Source organism: Pelophylax lessonae, assembly GCF_965119305.1.
Source record: "Pelophylax lessonae genome assembly, chromosome: 13".
Taxonomy (NCBI): Eukaryota; Metazoa; Chordata; class Amphibia; order Anura; family Ranidae; genus Pelophylax; species Pelophylax lessonae.
In genome coordinates, this window is record NC_138780.1 from 188,689,499 (window position 1) to 188,706,973 (window position 17,475).

The following is a 17,475-nucleotide window of genomic DNA, read 5'->3' on the forward strand; positions in this document are numbered from 1 at the left end:
CATGGTTAAATTAATGCAGAAGAAGAAGAGAAAAGATGATGGTAAGTGGCAGTTGAACATGGTCACATTAATGCAGGAGGATAAAAGAAAAAAGATTTTGGTAAGTGGCAGTTGAACATTGTTACATTAGTGCAGAAGAAGAGAAAAGATGACGGTAAGAGCAGTTGATCATTGTTACATGGCAGTTGATCATTGTTGCATTCGTGCAGAAGTAGAAAAGACAAGATGGTAAGTGGCAGTTGAACATGGTTACATTAATGCAGAAGGAGAAGAGAAAAGAAGTTAAGTGGCAGTTGAACATTGTTACATTAGTGCATAAGGAAAAGATTATGGTAAGTGGCAGTTGAACATTGCTACATTAGTGCATAAGGAAAAAAGAAAAGATTATGGTAAGTGGCAGTTGAACATTGCTACATGGCAGTTGATCATTATTACATTAGTGCAGAAGGGAGAGGATGAGGATAAGCAGCATTCATTATGGTTACATTAATTCAGCAGGGGAAAGATGAAATTAAGTTGGAGTTCTTCATTGTTACATTATGATGAGAGTAAATGGCAGTTCCCCATTGATGCATTAGTACAGGAGGGAAATGATGAAGCTAAGTGGCAGCTGCTTATTATTATATTAGGATGGGAGAGAAAGTATGAGGGCAAGTGATAGAAGCTCATCGTTATATTCGTATAGGAGGAAGGGATGAGGGTAAATGGCAGTTCCTCATTGTTAAATAAGTACAGGAGGGAACTGATAAAGGAAAAAGAGGCAGCTGCTCGGTTACTTTAGTACAGGAGGGAAATGATAAAGATAAGTAGCAGTTGCTCTTGCTACAATTATACAGAAAAGAAAGAGTTTGAGTAAGTGGCAGTTTCTCGTTGTTACATTAGTACAAAAAGAAAAGGCTGACAGTAAATGGCAGTTCCCCACTGCTATAAAAGTACAGGAGGGAAGTGATAAAGATAAGTGGCAGTTGCATATTGTTACAATTGTACAAACAAGAAAGGGTTAGAGCAATTGGCAGTTTCTCATTCTTACTTTAGTACGGGGAAAAAGGATGAAGGTAAGTGGCAGTTTCTCATTGTTACATTAGTACAGGAGGGAACGGATGAGGGTAAGCGGCAGGCACAGACTTCCTCTGTTTAGGAGGGTTGTTCCAGCTCACCCTTTGGGCAGAGAAGGACGAGAGAGAATTGGGAAACGTTGGAAGGAGAGAAGGGAGAGAGATTTCTGTGGCCCATCCACAGGAGGAGGATCAGGGGCATCCCTGAGGACAAAGACATACAGAGATGAGGAAGATAAAAGGACAGTTACTCCTGAGCCATAGGCCTATCTATGTTTAGAACCCTGGGATCACCTGTGAGGTTCCCAAATACCTAAAGCTAATGATACCATGGGGTTTATTTACTCAAGGCAAATCCCCTGTGCACTGCAAATGCACTTGTGAAGTGCAGTTGCTGTAGAACATAAATGAGGGGAAGCTCTGCTGATTTCTGTCATCCAATCATGTGCAAGCAAAAATGCTATTTTTTTTATTTTCCTTGCATGTTCCCCTTAGATCTACAGCGACTGCACTTCCAAGTGGATTTGCCTTTAGTAAATCAACCCCAATATCTGGTGGCAGTGTCTGGAATTCAGTGCCTGTTCTTCAAAAAGTTTGAACTTTTATTTATTTTTAACATTAAAAATAAAAAAAAGGTATGGAAACTTTTTGAAGACATATATTATATATATATATATATATATATATATATATATATATATATATATATATATATATATATATATATATATATATATACATACACACACACACACACACACACATATATGGCAAGGCCTATGTACAGCTTTATGCTTCCTAGGCCTATTGTCATAGAGAGATCTTTTTATCATAATTACAATGCTAAATATTGATTGTCATTTTTATATTTTGAGCAATAATAAAATGCTTTAACTCTACCTATGCCTATCTTTCACTGTACCAGTAAAATCCCTTTAGCCTCCTTCCTCTTCTTCCTCCCTCCTTTTTTCCCTTGCCTGTTCCCCTCTTTCCTCCCTCCCTCCCTCCCTCCCGTTTTTCCTCTTTTTCAGCTTTTGGGCTTTTTAGTCCCAAAATACACACATTTTTTGTTAACAATTCATGGGATGTAGGTACCAGCTTATATTTTATATTCACTCTAACATAATCAAAGTCCTATATATATATATATATATATATATATATATATATATATATACACATACATATACAGTGCCTTGCAAAAGTATTCGGCCCCCTTGATTTTGCGACCTTTTGCCACATTTCAGGCTTCAAACATAAAGATATAAAACCGTGCAAAATTATTCAGCCCCTTTACTTTCAGTGCAGCAAACTCTCTCCAGAAGTTCAGTGAGGATCTCTGAATGATCCAATGTTGACCTAAAAGACTAATGATGATAAATAGAATCCACCTTTGTGTAATCAAGTCTCTGTATAAATGCACCTGCACTGTGATAGTCTCAGAGGTCCGTTTTAAGCGCAGAGAGCATCATGAAGAACAAGGAACACAGCAGGCAGGTCCGAGATACTGTTGTGGAGAAGTTTAAAGCCGGATTTGGATACAAAAAGATTTCCCAAGCTTTAAACATCCCAAGGAGCCCTGTGCAAGCGATAATAATGAAATGGAAGGAGTATCAGACCACTGCAAATCTACGAAGACCTGGCCGTCCCTCTAAACTTTCAGCTCATACAAGGAGAAGACTGATCAGAGATGCAGCCAAGAGGCCCATGATCACTCTGGATGAACTGCAGAGATCTACAGCTGAGGTGGGAGACTCTGTCCATAGGACAACAATCAGTCGTATACTGCACAAATCTGCCCTTTATGGAAGAGTGGCAAGAAGAAAGCCATTTCTTAAAGATATCCATAAAATGTGTCATTTAAAGTTTGCCACAAGCCACCTGGGAGACACCAAACATGTGGAAGAAGGTGCTCTGGTCAGATGAAACCAAAATCAAACTTTTTGGCAACAATGCAAAACGTTATGTTTGGCGTAAAAGCAACACAGCTCATCACCCTGAACACACCATCCCCACTGTCATACATGGTGGTGGCAGCATCATGGTTTGGGCCTGCTTTTCTTCAGCAGGGACAGGGAAGATGGTTAAAATTGATGGGAAGATGGATGGAGCCAAATACAGGACCATTCTGGAAGAAAACCTGATGGATTCTGCAAAAGACCTGAGACTGGGAGGGAGATTTGTCTTCCAACAAGACAATGATCCAAAACATTAAGCAAAATCTACAATGGAATGGTTCACAAATAAACATATCCAGGTGTTAGAATGGCCAAGTCAAAGTCCAGACCTGAATCCAATCGAGAATCTGTGGAAAGAACTGAAAACTGCTGTTCACAAACGCTCTCCATCCAAACTCACTGAGCTCGAGCTGTTTTGCAAGGAGGAATGGGCAAAAATTTCAGTCTCTCGATGTGCAAAACTGATAGAGACATACCCCAAGCGACTTACAGCTGTAATCGCAGCAAAAGGTGGCGCTACAAAGTATTAAATTAAGGGGGCTGAATAATTTTGCACGCCCAATTTTTCAGTTTTTTATTTGTTAAAAAAGTTTGAAATATCCAATAAATTTCGTTCCACTTCATGATTGTGTCCCACTTGTTGATTCTTCACAAAAAATTACAGTTTTATATCTTTATGTTTGAAGCCTGAAATGTGGCAAAAGGTCGCAAAGTTCAAGGGGGCCGAATACTTTCGCAAGGCACTGTAATATATATATATATATATATTTTTTTTTTTTTTCTCTTTTAAAATGCACATAATCTCAGTTTTACAAATGAACATTTAATACATGACAAAGGGTTCCCGGAGCACTATGGGTTTTCTATTAAACTGCACAGCAGCAGTTGCCTGCCTCAAGGTTGGTTTTGCAAGTCTGAGACCTCAGTCAGAGCCATCCAAGGGAGGTGTCCCCTTTAAACGAGTCATCCATCTATGTGTGTAAATTCTGCCTTGAGCTATAAAGCTCTGTAAAACAGACTTTCCATTAACGTATCACTAATGTATAAAGTTTGTGCAAAATGTGAAAACTAGCCTAATGCTCCACCTGCTGGCTCAGAAGGCAAATGCTAAATATTCACATGCAAGAATTCATTTTTAGCTCACTGGAAAAAGAACAAAAATATCACAAATTGAATGTAATAAATGAGATCAGTCACAATTGTAAATTCAAAATGCAGAATCACTACCACCCCCATTTCTCAGATCCCCATTAGGAATTTTCCCGCTAAATAATATTGTCCACCGTCCAACCTCTGGCTAACATTAAATCATTAAATATTTAATGTGGTTTATTAATGATTTAAGTTACAACACACCAGATGAAAGCTGAAATCAAGCTTGCAGTGAGCATGCCTTAATTGCAGACCAGCTAGCAGGTTGAGGTGGTAGGTTTACTCAAGGATAAAGAACAGCGTAAGAGACACCAGTGGGGTGATTTCTACATATAAGTGATACTAAACTCTCAGTTTAGCAGCTGATTTATTGACGGCTCTTGGCTGCAGCTGTGAACCCTTCATAGTGACACAAGGACCAGCACAGATGTCCCAGAGAAAAAGGCTCCTTTATACAAGGGACAAGAACCCATCTACAGAGGGGAGGAGGGGGGACAGGTGGCTGCCGGACCCACAAAGGCTCCCTGTCCTGCACTTGTCCCCATCTGTTTACATACAGAGCACATGTGGGACCCAGAGAGACAACAGCTGCTGGCTATAATAGCGGTCACATAGGCTGTCACCCTGTACTTGGTATACACTACTAGTAGATCTTAGAAAAAATAAAAAATCGTACAAAAATTTTCAGAACCTTTGAATGTCATTCGAAAATAGTTCAACATTCCCCTTGCTTTTAACAATCATTTTTGGAATGAATGGTCTTTACTGAACAACCACCACATACTGTACACCAGTGGTCCCCAAACGGCGGCCCTTTGCTTGCCTTCATCCAGCCCTTGGGGCACTTTTCTTCCCAATAATATGAGGCACTATTCCTCCCGCTGACACCAATAGTGGGAAAGAATTCCTGCCACTGATACTAATGATAGGGCACTATTCCTCCCACTAATACCAATGATGGGGGACTATCACTTCCATTAATACCAATGATGGGGCACTATTCCTCCCACTGACACCAATGATGGGGCACTATTCCTCCCACTAATACCATTGATGGGGCACTATTCCTCCCACTAATACCAACAATTGGGCACTATTTCTTCCACTAATACCAATGATGGGCACTATTCCTCCCACTAATACCAAGGACGAGGCACTATTCCCCCCACTAATACCAATGATGGGGCACTATTCCTCCAACTAATACCAATGATGGGGCATTATTCCTCCCATTAATACCAATGATGGGGCACTATTCCTCCCACTAATACCAATGATGGGGCACTATTCCTCCCATTTATACCAATGATGGGGCACTATTCCTCCCATTAATACCAATGATGGGCCACTATTCCTCCCATTAATACCAATGATGGGCCACTATTCCTCCCACTAATGCCAATTATGGGGCACCATTTTTCCCACTAATACCAATGATGGGGCACTATTCCTGCCACTAATACCAATGATGGGGCACTATTCCTCCAACTAATACCTATTATAGGGCACTATTCCTCCCATTAATACCAATGATGGGGCACTATTCCTCCCATTAATACCAATGATGCGCCACTATTCCTCCCACTAATACCAATGATGGGGCACTATTCCTCCCATTAATACCAATGATGGGGCACTATTCCTCCCATTAATACCAATGATGGGGCACTATTCCTCCCATTAATACAAATGATGGGGCACTATTCCTCCCACTAATACCAATGATGGGGCACTATTCCTCCCACTAATACCAATGATGGGGCACTATTCCTCCCACTAATGCCAATGATGGGGCACTTTTCCTCCCACTAATACCAATGATGGGGCACTATTCCTCCCACTAATGCCAACAATTGGGCACTTTTCCTTCCACTAATACCAATGATGGGTTACTATTCCTCCCACTAATGTCAATGATGGGGCACTATTCCTCCCACTAATACCATTGATGGGGGCACTAGTCCTCCCACTAATACCAATGATGGGACACTATTCCTCCCACTAATACCAACAATTGGGCACTATTTCTTCCACTAATACCAATGATGGGGCACTATTCCTCCCACTAATACCAATGATGGGGGACTATCACTTCCATTAATACCAATGATGGGGCACTATTCCTCCCACTGACACCAATGATGGGGCACTATTCCTCCCACTAATACCATTGATGGGGCACTATTCCTCCCACTAATACCAACAATTGGGCACTATTTCTTCCACTAATACCAATGATGGGCACTATTCCTCCCACTAATACCAAGGACGAGGCACTATTCCCCCCACTAATACCAATGATGGGGCACTATTCCTCCAACTAATACCAATGATGGGGCATTATTCCTCCCATTAATACCAATGATGGGGCACTATTCCTCCCACTAATACCAATGATGGGGCACTATTCCTCCCATTTATACCAATGATGGGGCACTATTCCTCCCATTAATACCAATGATGGGCCACTATTCCTCCCATTAATACCAATGATGGGCCACTATTCCTCCCACTAATGCCAATTATGGGGCACCATTTTTCCCACTAATACCAATGATGGGGCACTATTCCTGCCACTAATACCAATGATGGGGCACTATTCCTCCAACTAATACCTATTATAGGGCACTATTCCTCCCATTAATACCAATGATGGGGCACTATTCCTCCCATTAATACCAATGATGCGCCACTATTCCTCCCACTAATACCAATGATGGGGCACTATTCCTCCCATTAATACCAATGATGGGGCACTATTCCTCCCATTAATACCAATGATGGGGCACTATTCCTCCCATTAATACAAATGATGGGGCACTATTCCTCCCACTAATACCAATGATGGGGCACTATTCCTCCCACTAATACCAATGATGGGGCACTATTCCTCCCACTAATGCCAATGATGGGGCACTTTTCCTCCCACTAATACCAATGATGGGGCACTATTCCTCCCACTAATGCCAACAATTGGGCACTTTTCCTTCCACTAATACCAATGATGGGTTACTATTCCTCCCACTAATGTCAATGATGGGGCACTATTCCTCCCACTAATACCATTGATGGGGGCACTAGTCCTCCCACTAATACCAATGATGGGACACTATTCCTCCCACTAATACCAACAATTGGGCACTATTTCTTCCACTAATACCAATGATGGGGCACTATTCCTCCCACTAATACCAATGATGGGGGACTATCACTTCCATTAATACCAATGATGGGGCACTATTCCTCCCACTGACACCAATGATGGGGCACTATTCCTCCCACTAATACCATTGATGGGGCACTATTCCTCCCACTAATACCAACAATTGGGCACTATTTCTTCCACTAATACCAATGATGGGCACTATTCCTCCCACTAATACCAAGGACGAGGCACTATTCCCCCCACTAATACCAATGATGGGGCACTATTCCTCCAACTAATACCAATGATGGGGCATTATTCCTCCCATTAATACCAATGATGGGGCACTATTCCTCCCACTAATACCAATGATGGGGCACTATTCCTCCCATTTATACCAATGATGGGGCACTATTCCTCCCATTAATACCAATGATGGGCCACTATTCCTCCCATTAATACCAATGATGGGCCACTATTCCTCCCACTAATGCCAATTATGGGGCACCATTTTTCCCACTAATACCAATGATGGGGCACTATTCCTGCCACTAATACCAATGATGGGGCACTATTCCTCCAACTAATACCTATTATAGGGCACTATTCCTCCCATTAATACCAATGATGGGGCACTATTCCTCCCATTAATACCAATGATGCGCCACTATTCCTCCCACTAATACCAATGATGGGGCACTATTCCTCCCATTAATACCAATGATGGGGCACTATTCCTCCCATTAATACCAATGATGGGGCACTATTCCTCCCATTAATACAAATGATGGGGCACTATTCCTCCCACTAATACCAATGATGGGGCACTATTCCTCCCACTAATACCAATGATGGGGCACTATTCCTCCCACTAATGCCAATGATGGGGCACTTTTCCTCCCACTAATACCAATGATGGGGCACTATTCCTCCCACTAATGCCAACAATTGGGCACTTTTCCTTCCACTAATACCAATGATGGGTTACTATTCCTCCCACTAATGTCAATGATGGGGCACTATTCCTCCCACTAATACCATTGATGGGGGCACTAGTCCTCCCACTAATACCAATGATGGGACACTATTCCTCCCACTAATACCAACAATTGGGCACTATTTCTTCCACTAATACCAATGATGGGGCACTATTCCTCCCACTAATACCAAGGACGAGGCTCTATTCCCCCCAATAATACCAAGGACGGGGCACTATTCCCCCCACTAATACCAAGGATGGGGCACTATTCCCCCCACTAATACCAACAATTGGGCACTATTCCTCCCACTAATACCAACAATTGGGCACTATTCCTCCCACAAAAAGGTGGCGGGGGGGTGTAGCAAAAAAAAAAAAATTTGCGTTATTATTTCAGTCCTCCAACTCCTATCGAGGGTTGGTTCAAACCTACAAGTGCGGGCACGTTTCTGCAAATTACCTATAATGCAGCCCATTCAAAAGGGTTGTCCTACGCGTTACGTCCCTGACTCTTTTTCAAAAACATGCCACACCAAATCACATGGTGCAGCAGCACCACATAGTTTGACGAGTGTGAAACCACGTGTATTTGCAGATGTTTGGGGGATGCCAATATCAATCAATGGTACCGCTATGCATCTGCTAAATGGCAGCGCACTTTTCAGAGTGTCAGGAAAGCATGCAATTTTGCAAGCGTTCCCGACACAGGTAGGTGTAGATAATCTCCAGCACCACAAATCCTCGAATTGCGTTCAAATGGTTCTTTATTACAAAATGATCACATTACAAACAAGAAAGTGCAACGTTTCTAGGCCGCACAGGACACCTTTGTCGGGCATGTGATGATCACATGCCTCATGAAAGGGGTCCTGCGTGGCTCCGAAACGCTGCACCTTTCAATGTGATTATTCTTTAATAAAGAACCATTTGAACGCAATTTAAGGATTTGTGGTTGGCGAATGGTCTACACTTGACTGAATATGTTCCAGTGCCTGCCTGGAGGTTGTTGCAGTATCCATCTTTTTAGAGCCTATTCCAGCAACGTGTGCGATGGGAATATGGAAGATTGCCTGACACAAGTACGGTAGATATTAACCTAGGCCAGTGATGGTGAACCTTTGCACCCCAGATGTTTTGGAACTATATTTCCCATGATGCTCATGCACTCTGCAGTCTAGTTGAGCATCATGGGAAATATAGTTCCAAAACATCTGGGGTGCCCAGGTTCACCATCACTGACCTAGGCTTACAGAAGACCAGTTTATTTTTACAACTATGACCTAGTGACATTTGAATTAAAGTGTATGTAAATGAGAGGGCCTGGCAACCACCATGGGTGCCACTATCAGCAGGTGGGGGACCTTCAGAGCACCAAAAAATGATTGGGTGGTTCTACAGCCAGATCACTATTATTGGAAAGCCCTTTCCCGGCTGTTAAATATCGATACCAGGCTTGCTTTAGCCCTTTGTATCCCATGCCCTTTATGAACGTACGATGGTAGACAAGGGGTTAAGGAAGAAGCAGAGCTTAGAAGGGGCCCCGGGTCCCCATTTCATGGAATGCAGAGGAAAAGACTGGAAACCTTTGGGTTGAGGGTACTCACAGGTTGCAGTTCATTCTGTAGAACTTGTGCCGGGCCACGCACATCCTCCACACGTATTTGGCCGTTTCCATGTCTTCCTAAGAGAGCAAAAACAGGAAATGTTATTGGAAAAAGGAAGCGTGTATCGTCCAGCATCCGCTAAAACCAAAGCACAGCCTGTGAGACCTGCCAGGTAACCAGGCCGTGCCAAATTCCATCCTTAAAGGAACGCTTCATTGAAAAGTGAAAATGGAACCATGAGACGCACAACGGGAGCACACCCGATCTGCTCAGTACTCTGTTTATCATCCTGCCATTACTGTAGCTTACAAAAGTCTACCCTCCTCCATACCCTGGAGGAGCCTTTTTCAACCTTTTCAACACAAAGGAACCCTTGAAATAATTTTCAGGTCTCAGGGAACCCCTGCTAAAAATGACTATATCTACAACTCATGATACATTAGTGTGATGGTCAGTGGGATAAATGCTCCTTACACTTGTGGACGTTGGGAAGAATTACCTTCTTCCAGATAGCTAAAAAGATCAATGGTGTCAGGGGGAACTTATCTAAGAGGGAGAAATTGCCCATTGCTCAAGGAACCCCTAGCAACCTCCGGAGGAACCCTGGTTGAGAAACCCTGTCTTGGAGAATCTGGGAGCCCCTACATGTGGAACAGGACAGGCATTCCCACTGAAGGCTCCTTGTCTCAGACATACAGAAACCATCAGCATTTCAGTTCTTAGAAGTTCCTTCTGGCCATCAGTCAGATTCTAATCTGCTTTGGAATTCTACACGTGGTTGGTGATTCAGGACGTAGAGGAAGAAATTAAACAGCACAGGCTACAGACAATACACTCCCAGTAACCCTGTGAGGAACTCTGTGGATTCTGCTTGCAGTGCATTATAGGGATTTTTAAACACTTCCCGCCCAACGATGTCATAGGACTAGAGATCGACCGATTATCGGCAACACCGTTATATCGGGGGCCGATATGCACTTTCCCCTGATATATCGAAATCGGCACCTGAGGTCACCGATATTGCTGCTAGAGGCATCACCCCGGTACCGGCGTCCAAAGCCGATGGTCGGCTATCTTGTAATGACATCCGATGCGGCTGAGAAGCCGCTCAGCTGTCATTACAAGGAGCGGGAGGGGATGTCCCCACCCCCCTCCCACCACCTTCTGCGGCTCGCCCGGGGTCTCCCATCCCACCGGGAGACCCGGGCATCCTACCTGCACAGCTGCCGAAGTCCAGATCAAAGCCGCATTCGGCTCTGATCGGGTCTCCACGTAAAATATCCGGAAGTGATGTAATGACATCACTTCTGGGTCCTCGGCGCCAAATTCAAAAAAATGCGAGCATTCAAAACAGCCAAACTTGGCGTTTTGAATGCTTTCAAGTGCAGAGGAGGGGTTTGGGGTCTTTTAGACCCTCAGATCCCTCCACAAGAGTACCTGTGAAAAAAAAATAAATACATTTTTTAAATGTCCCAAAATATCGGCGAATATCGACCGATACCGATATCCAATGACCAAAATATCGGTATCGGTAATAAAAAAAAACGATATCGGTCGATCACTACATAGGACGTCATGGATTTTGAGTGGGGATATCTAAATGATGGGCGCAGCTACAGGTATCATTCAGATATCTTCTTTTTCAGATGGCAATTCCCTGCACTGTTAAAACAATTATAGCCGCTGTTCAACCGTTTGATCTTTTTTACAGGCAGTGGGAGGGAACATTTCCTCCCTCCCACCGCTGCTTCTACCGGCTCACCCCGTGCGATTGGCAAACTGGAGAATGAATCGGCTGGCGGCGGCTGTTTACCATAGAGCTGACCAAGGACCAGATGGTCCCCGGTCATTTCTATGACCTTCGGAGGCCGGGCACGATGTTGTTACGTCACGTCCGGCCATGGCCGTTGTAAATACTGCCGTTGCCATGGCTGGGAAGCCAAGATCATTTTTTTATTTTTTATTTTAGGATCTCCAGCCTAGAGGCGAGATCTGGGGACTTACAGACCCCCAGATCTCACTGTAAAGTGGACCTGTCATGCCCTATTTTACATTTCTTGTGCCTTTGTGGCTGGAGGGGGGGGGGCAGTAAAAACAGGAGGCGGAATCACTTTTTTTACCACCCTATACAACTGACATGCCCTTCAGCTGCAAAGACAGATGGGCGGGGTTGTATACTTGCTTTGCGGCATGCAACACCGCCCACTGAATGCAACCCATTCAAGTATATGGGGCTGTGCCACATCTGCTCTGTAACCATGCACAAGGCAAGCGGTTGAGGCGCGGTGGTGCAAGCTTTTAGGGGTTCAAACAGATGGCGGGGAGACAACATAACGTGACATAATTCTTCTTAAAGCAGCCACAGCCTGAGTAGAAAAGCCTGTCCCAGGCAATATGCTGCAGAGAAGAGCCCTTGCTCTATGAGTGGAAGCAGTGGACTCCTTGGAGAGACAGCCCAATATACTCAGAGACATCCCCATCCAGCAAAGAGACAGCCTCATATATCCAGCAAAGACAGCACAATCCAGCAAAGAGGCATCCCTATATTGCGAAAAGACATTCCCATATATTCAAAGAGACATCCCAATATATGCAAAGAGACAGCCCAGTCCAGCAAAGAGACAGCCCAGTCCAGCAAAGAGACAGCCCAGTCCAGCAAAGAGACAGCCCAGTCCAGCAAAGAGACAGCCCCATATACTCAGAGGCATCCCAATCCAGCAAAGAGACAGCCTCATGTATCCAGCAAAGACAACCCAATCCAGCAAAGAGGCATCCCCATATTGCGAAAAGAAATTCATATATATGCAGCAAAGAGACATCCCCATATATTCAAAGAGACATCCCCATATATTCAAAGAGACATCCCCAGTCCAGCAAAGAGACAGCCCAGTCCAGCAAAGAGACAGCCCAGTCCAGCAAAGAGACAGCCCAGTCCAGCAAAGAGACAGCCCAGTCCAGCTCAGCTAGTCCATGACTGATAAGCAAGGTTACAGATGGCGGAGATCACATTGTTTCACCCTTCTGGGAGGCTTGGCAAGGAGTGGCGAAGCCTGGGCTGTCGTCAGTAACTGGGCCACTGTCACCTAGCGACTGCCTCGGCCTCCGCTCTCCCAGCTCAGCCCCCCAAATGGTCAGCCTGCCCCTGGGGATGATAAAGGAGGACCCAGTAATGGAGGGGGGGGTGTCTATAAGAAGGGTGGTGCTTACTGATGATCTAATGGTTGATCATCAACCATTAAATCAGCATTCAGCACCCCGGAATAGAGACCCCTCCATTAGTTCACAGTCCCTTTACATCAGTGTCCCCCCACCTCCAGAAATCAGAGAGGCCCCTCCTGCCCTTATATCAGAGCCCCTTGTCCTATTTAAGACCTCTTTTAAGGCTACCTTACCATGAGAACTCAGGCGCCGCTGCAAGCAAAAGTGTCAGCCGGAGTGGAGGGGGGCAAAGCTGGGAGGTGATGCGGCTCTACAGATATTTTCCTTAAATTATGCAGTGCCTGTACAGCGCCCTTAGCGATGACTGCATTATCGACGTTGGCTCATCAAGCAATGATCGAGGCGGCCAGGAGCGAGGCACCGGGCGGGGGAGCCAGAGAACTGAATGCAAGCGAAGACAACAGGAATCCTCCCTGGGTTGAGGATACAGCACTGAGAGGAGCGCACTGCCAGAACTTGGTTTCGGCAATGGCTTCATCCCCATAAGCCTCTTATGAGGTCCCCTACTGGCTGAGGGCCCGATGGGTCAGTCTGCCCCTTGTTGCTACTTAACAGCAGCAACAACTTGTCTGTTGGGCCCCTTGGGACACCCGGGCCCCCTACATCTGTATGAGCTGCCCCCCTCCTGATTGAGGCCCTGTAGCCACTTCTAGGAATTTTTGTACACTTTTTACTTTGATGCACCTGTACCAGTACTTGGCTAATTTAAACTAATAGGCCATATGGTAAGCTTGGTGTGCTTCTGCCGTACATTTATTTCAAATGGCAAAGGAATCTTTTTTTCACTCAACAGGTTTCATGTCTGGAGAGAAACATAAAGAACATGAACTGCTCACCGTCTGAAACTGGATGGTCTCCTCCTTGCTTGCCAGCTCCAAGGTGAAAAATGATTTGTTATGGGACATATTAGCAATGTCCGCCCACCTGCACAAAAGAGAATGGGAGACCTATGAGATCAGATGTGAGGAAAGGGTTCTCTATGATGGTTTAGCTTGTAAGTATGGAAAATTTGATTTTTTTTTTTTTTTATAGACCTTCTGTCTTATATTTCCATATGGTGATCCAGCCAGTAAGTTTGTTGTTTTTCAAATTCACAAGCTCTCCAGCAGAATGTATCAGGTTTCCACGGATAAGAAAAACCAATTAACACTGACAGGGGTGAATAAAAAGATCAGCTTTTATTTATTTATATCAGGGGCATAACTACAGGGGTTGCAATTGCAACCGGGCCCCATGCTCCAGGGGGCCTGGGCGGCTCCCCTGTACACCTGGATAGGAGGGGAGGGGCAGCGGGGGCAGAATGCAGAGAAATCACTGTCCTCCTTTTTCCTCCTGTAGCTGCAGGAGGAAAATGGAGGAGATTGGTTCCTCTTACCGAGCCATGTGTTCGAGGCTCCGTGCTCCTTCCCACAGTCTGATCAGCGCTGCCATTGGAAGTCCCCTCCTTCCCCTTCCACACTACTCCCAGCGGCTCCCTCTGAGTTCACAGCAGCCAGAACTACAGAGGAGGCATTGGGTATCAATGTGTGCTGACAGTATTGACGTCAGCGCACATTGAGAACAACATTGAGCGGTATACATCTGCCAAAATTTTGATTTGCTGCAGCACCCCTGGGGACCACCAAAATCTTCTCCTGGAATACAGACCACTGGTTGGTGACCGCTGCTTTCGAGTATATACACATCTATGGACTTGATTTTATGCATATGATTTTGGAATGGGACATCCCACAAGCTCACATAAGTGTGATGGTTGGGTGTGCACAGAGTTGAGGTCAAGCAGCCATAGCTTGAAGGCTTACCGGAATAAAACAGGTGGACGGCCATTTTTGTGTCTCACAAAGATCCCGGTCAGAGAGGCCCCGATAGAGAGGTCAGTACCTTGACTGTCCTGGAAACGAGAAAAGGAAAAAAAATTGTCACGCGGACCATAAATGATTCACAAGTTATCGCAGCTCTGTAGTGGAAGCTTCCACCATCTCAAAAAACAATTGGTTGTAGAGTTAGGATTGGGTCCGTGGTCTTCTCCTCCTTGAATGGTGACATCTTTCAAGAACTCTGCTCCTGAAGCTCAAGTGGAATTGGTAAATCTGATTTACCCAGGGCTTTTTTTCTTAGAAAATAGGTACAGGAACTCAACCACGACCCCCCAAAACCTCCCCCCCCCCCCACACACACACACAATCACACCCTCCAAACCGCATCAAATAGTGGGTGTGGTCAAACGTCACTAACAGTGGGAGGGTCTCAAAGGTGTATTTAATACCAGGAGTGCATTATGTACAGCAGAGGCGTAACTAGATCCTTCAGGGCCCCGGTGCAAGAAACCATGAAGGGCCCCCGGACACCTGGCCTGGGCCCCTTCCCTTCAAGCCTTGGGCTCTTCCCACTGATCCTGGGGCCCTTTACTCTTGTTTCGGGGGCCCTTTCGAAAAGTTCTGCAGTGGGCCCCCTTCCTGCCATCTTGGGTCCTCCCCACGGTGGTGGAATGCCAGGACCCGGTTGCAAGTGTGACCTTTGCAATCCTGGAAGTTCACCCACTGTTGTCAGTAGCTTTTATTTTTTGGTATTTTAATTGTATTATTTTTTATCATTTTATTAATTTTTTTTTACAATGTCACTGACTATGACTCTGTCCATTCAGAAAAGGAAGGAGCTGGAAAATTACATATTTACTGACCCCTTCCTGGTTCTCTATTGTGACACTTCCCCTGCAGCAGCTGACAGGAGAGGGGAGGGAGCATAGTTGGGGGGGGGGGAGCAGGGGAGCACACAGGGGACCCAGAGACAGCAGAACACAAGTGAACTGGATAGGAGGAGTGGCGGGGGCAGCATACAGAGGAACCAATCTCCTCCATTTTCCTCCTGCAGCTACAGGAGGAAAAAGGAGGACAGCAATTTCTCTACATGCTGCCCCCGTCGCCCCTCCTATCCAGGTGTACAGGGGAGCCGCACAGGCCCCCAGGAGCAAGGGGTCCGGTTGCAATTGCAACCCCTGTAGTTACGCCCCTGATGTACAGAGTGCAGAGTTTGAGAGAGGTTACACACAGAGTGCAGAGTTCGGGGGTGCACTGCATACAGAGTACAGAGTTCAGATGCGCTACACACAGAGTCTTCTTTCACAGCTGCTTACCTCTGCAATCACCATCCACATCTCACTGCTCTTCAGATCTGACCTCTTCATGCAACCCTGCCCCCATAATCTCCCCACCTCCTTAAAAGCTCCACCATCTTCTACATGCCATACATTTGTTGCAGTATTAGGCTAAAGCATCAGTCTTTTGTACCTCCTTGCATACTGTAGTTGGCTCTGCCTCTTTCACTTTTAGGGAGGGAGGGAACCTGCATCTCTCTTGTCTCCATCCTGAATTCAGCTGTTGGGAGACAAGATGTCACTTGTAAACAGAGAAGCCGGATTTCTGGGTTTACAAGTGATAGTGGTGAGCAGGGAGCGGAGGGCCTGAGCCAGAGGTGGTGGAACCGAGTTCCACCAGGTTCCAGCTGAAAAAAAAAAAAAAAAAAAGCCCTGGATTTACCAGTTTCAAAAACCGTTATATTCCTGGCATGTGCCGGGAATGCTAACTGTCACATTGCTTGTGCTTTCAACCAAACTGCCAAACCATCCAATGGCTGGTGTCAAAACTGATCACCTGTGCAGTTGCAGAGCAAACAGAGGCGAAGGCGGCAGCTTCTTTGGCTGAAACATATTCCCAAAGGTGAACTTATGCTTTACCTAAACAAGCTGAAGTTAGAAGCAGATTGGCTACCATGCAGAGCTGCACCAGATTTTGCACCCTCCAGTTTTAGTAAATCAACCCCCAGGCGTCACTAAACCATCCTATGAACGGTCACTCTACTGTCCATCATAAATCATTTATACATGAGGTGCCACTATACCATCCTATGAGAGGTCACTCTACTGTCACCAATAACTGTACATGGGTCTCCATTCCTCCATGCCACCATAGGTAGCAATATATCACTAAACTGTTCAATGAACGATCACTCTACTATCACTCAAAACTCCTTCACACACAAGGGGAGCTCAAGTCCTGCATGTCACCATAGGTCACTAAACCATCCTATGAACAGTCACTCACTCAACTGTCACTCATAAATCCTTCATACATAAGGGGCTCTACTCCTACATGTCACCATATGCAACCATAGGTCTCTAAATTGTCCTATGACTGGTCACTCTACCACCACTCATAACTCTATTGTTACTCATAAATCCTTTATACCCGAGGTACTCCAATCCAGCATGTCATCATGTGTTGCAGTAGGTCATTAAACTATGATAAGAACTGTCACTCATAAATCCTTCATATACAAGGGGCTCCATTCCTGCGTGTCACCAGAT

The 17,475-nt window shown here is 45.1% G+C and overlaps 1 protein-coding gene across 1 annotated transcript in view; it reads right to left on the bottom strand.

Annotated features, from left to right (window-relative positions):
• Positions 1-17,475, bottom strand: part of PTPN21 (protein tyrosine phosphatase non-receptor type 21) — a 77,171-nt gene that overhangs the window by 21,109 nt on the left and 38,587 nt on the right. The window contains exons 7-10 of the mRNA XM_082275316.1: positions 14,915-15,003; positions 13,949-14,036; positions 9,894-9,970; positions 1,158-1,259 (exon numbers count right to left, since the gene is read on the bottom strand). Coding sequence (XP_082131442.1) covers positions 1,158-1,259; positions 9,894-9,970; positions 13,949-14,036; positions 14,915-15,003 — 356 coding nt within the window. The remainder of the gene's footprint in view (positions 1-1,157; positions 1,260-9,893; positions 9,971-13,948; positions 14,037-14,914; positions 15,004-17,475) is intronic.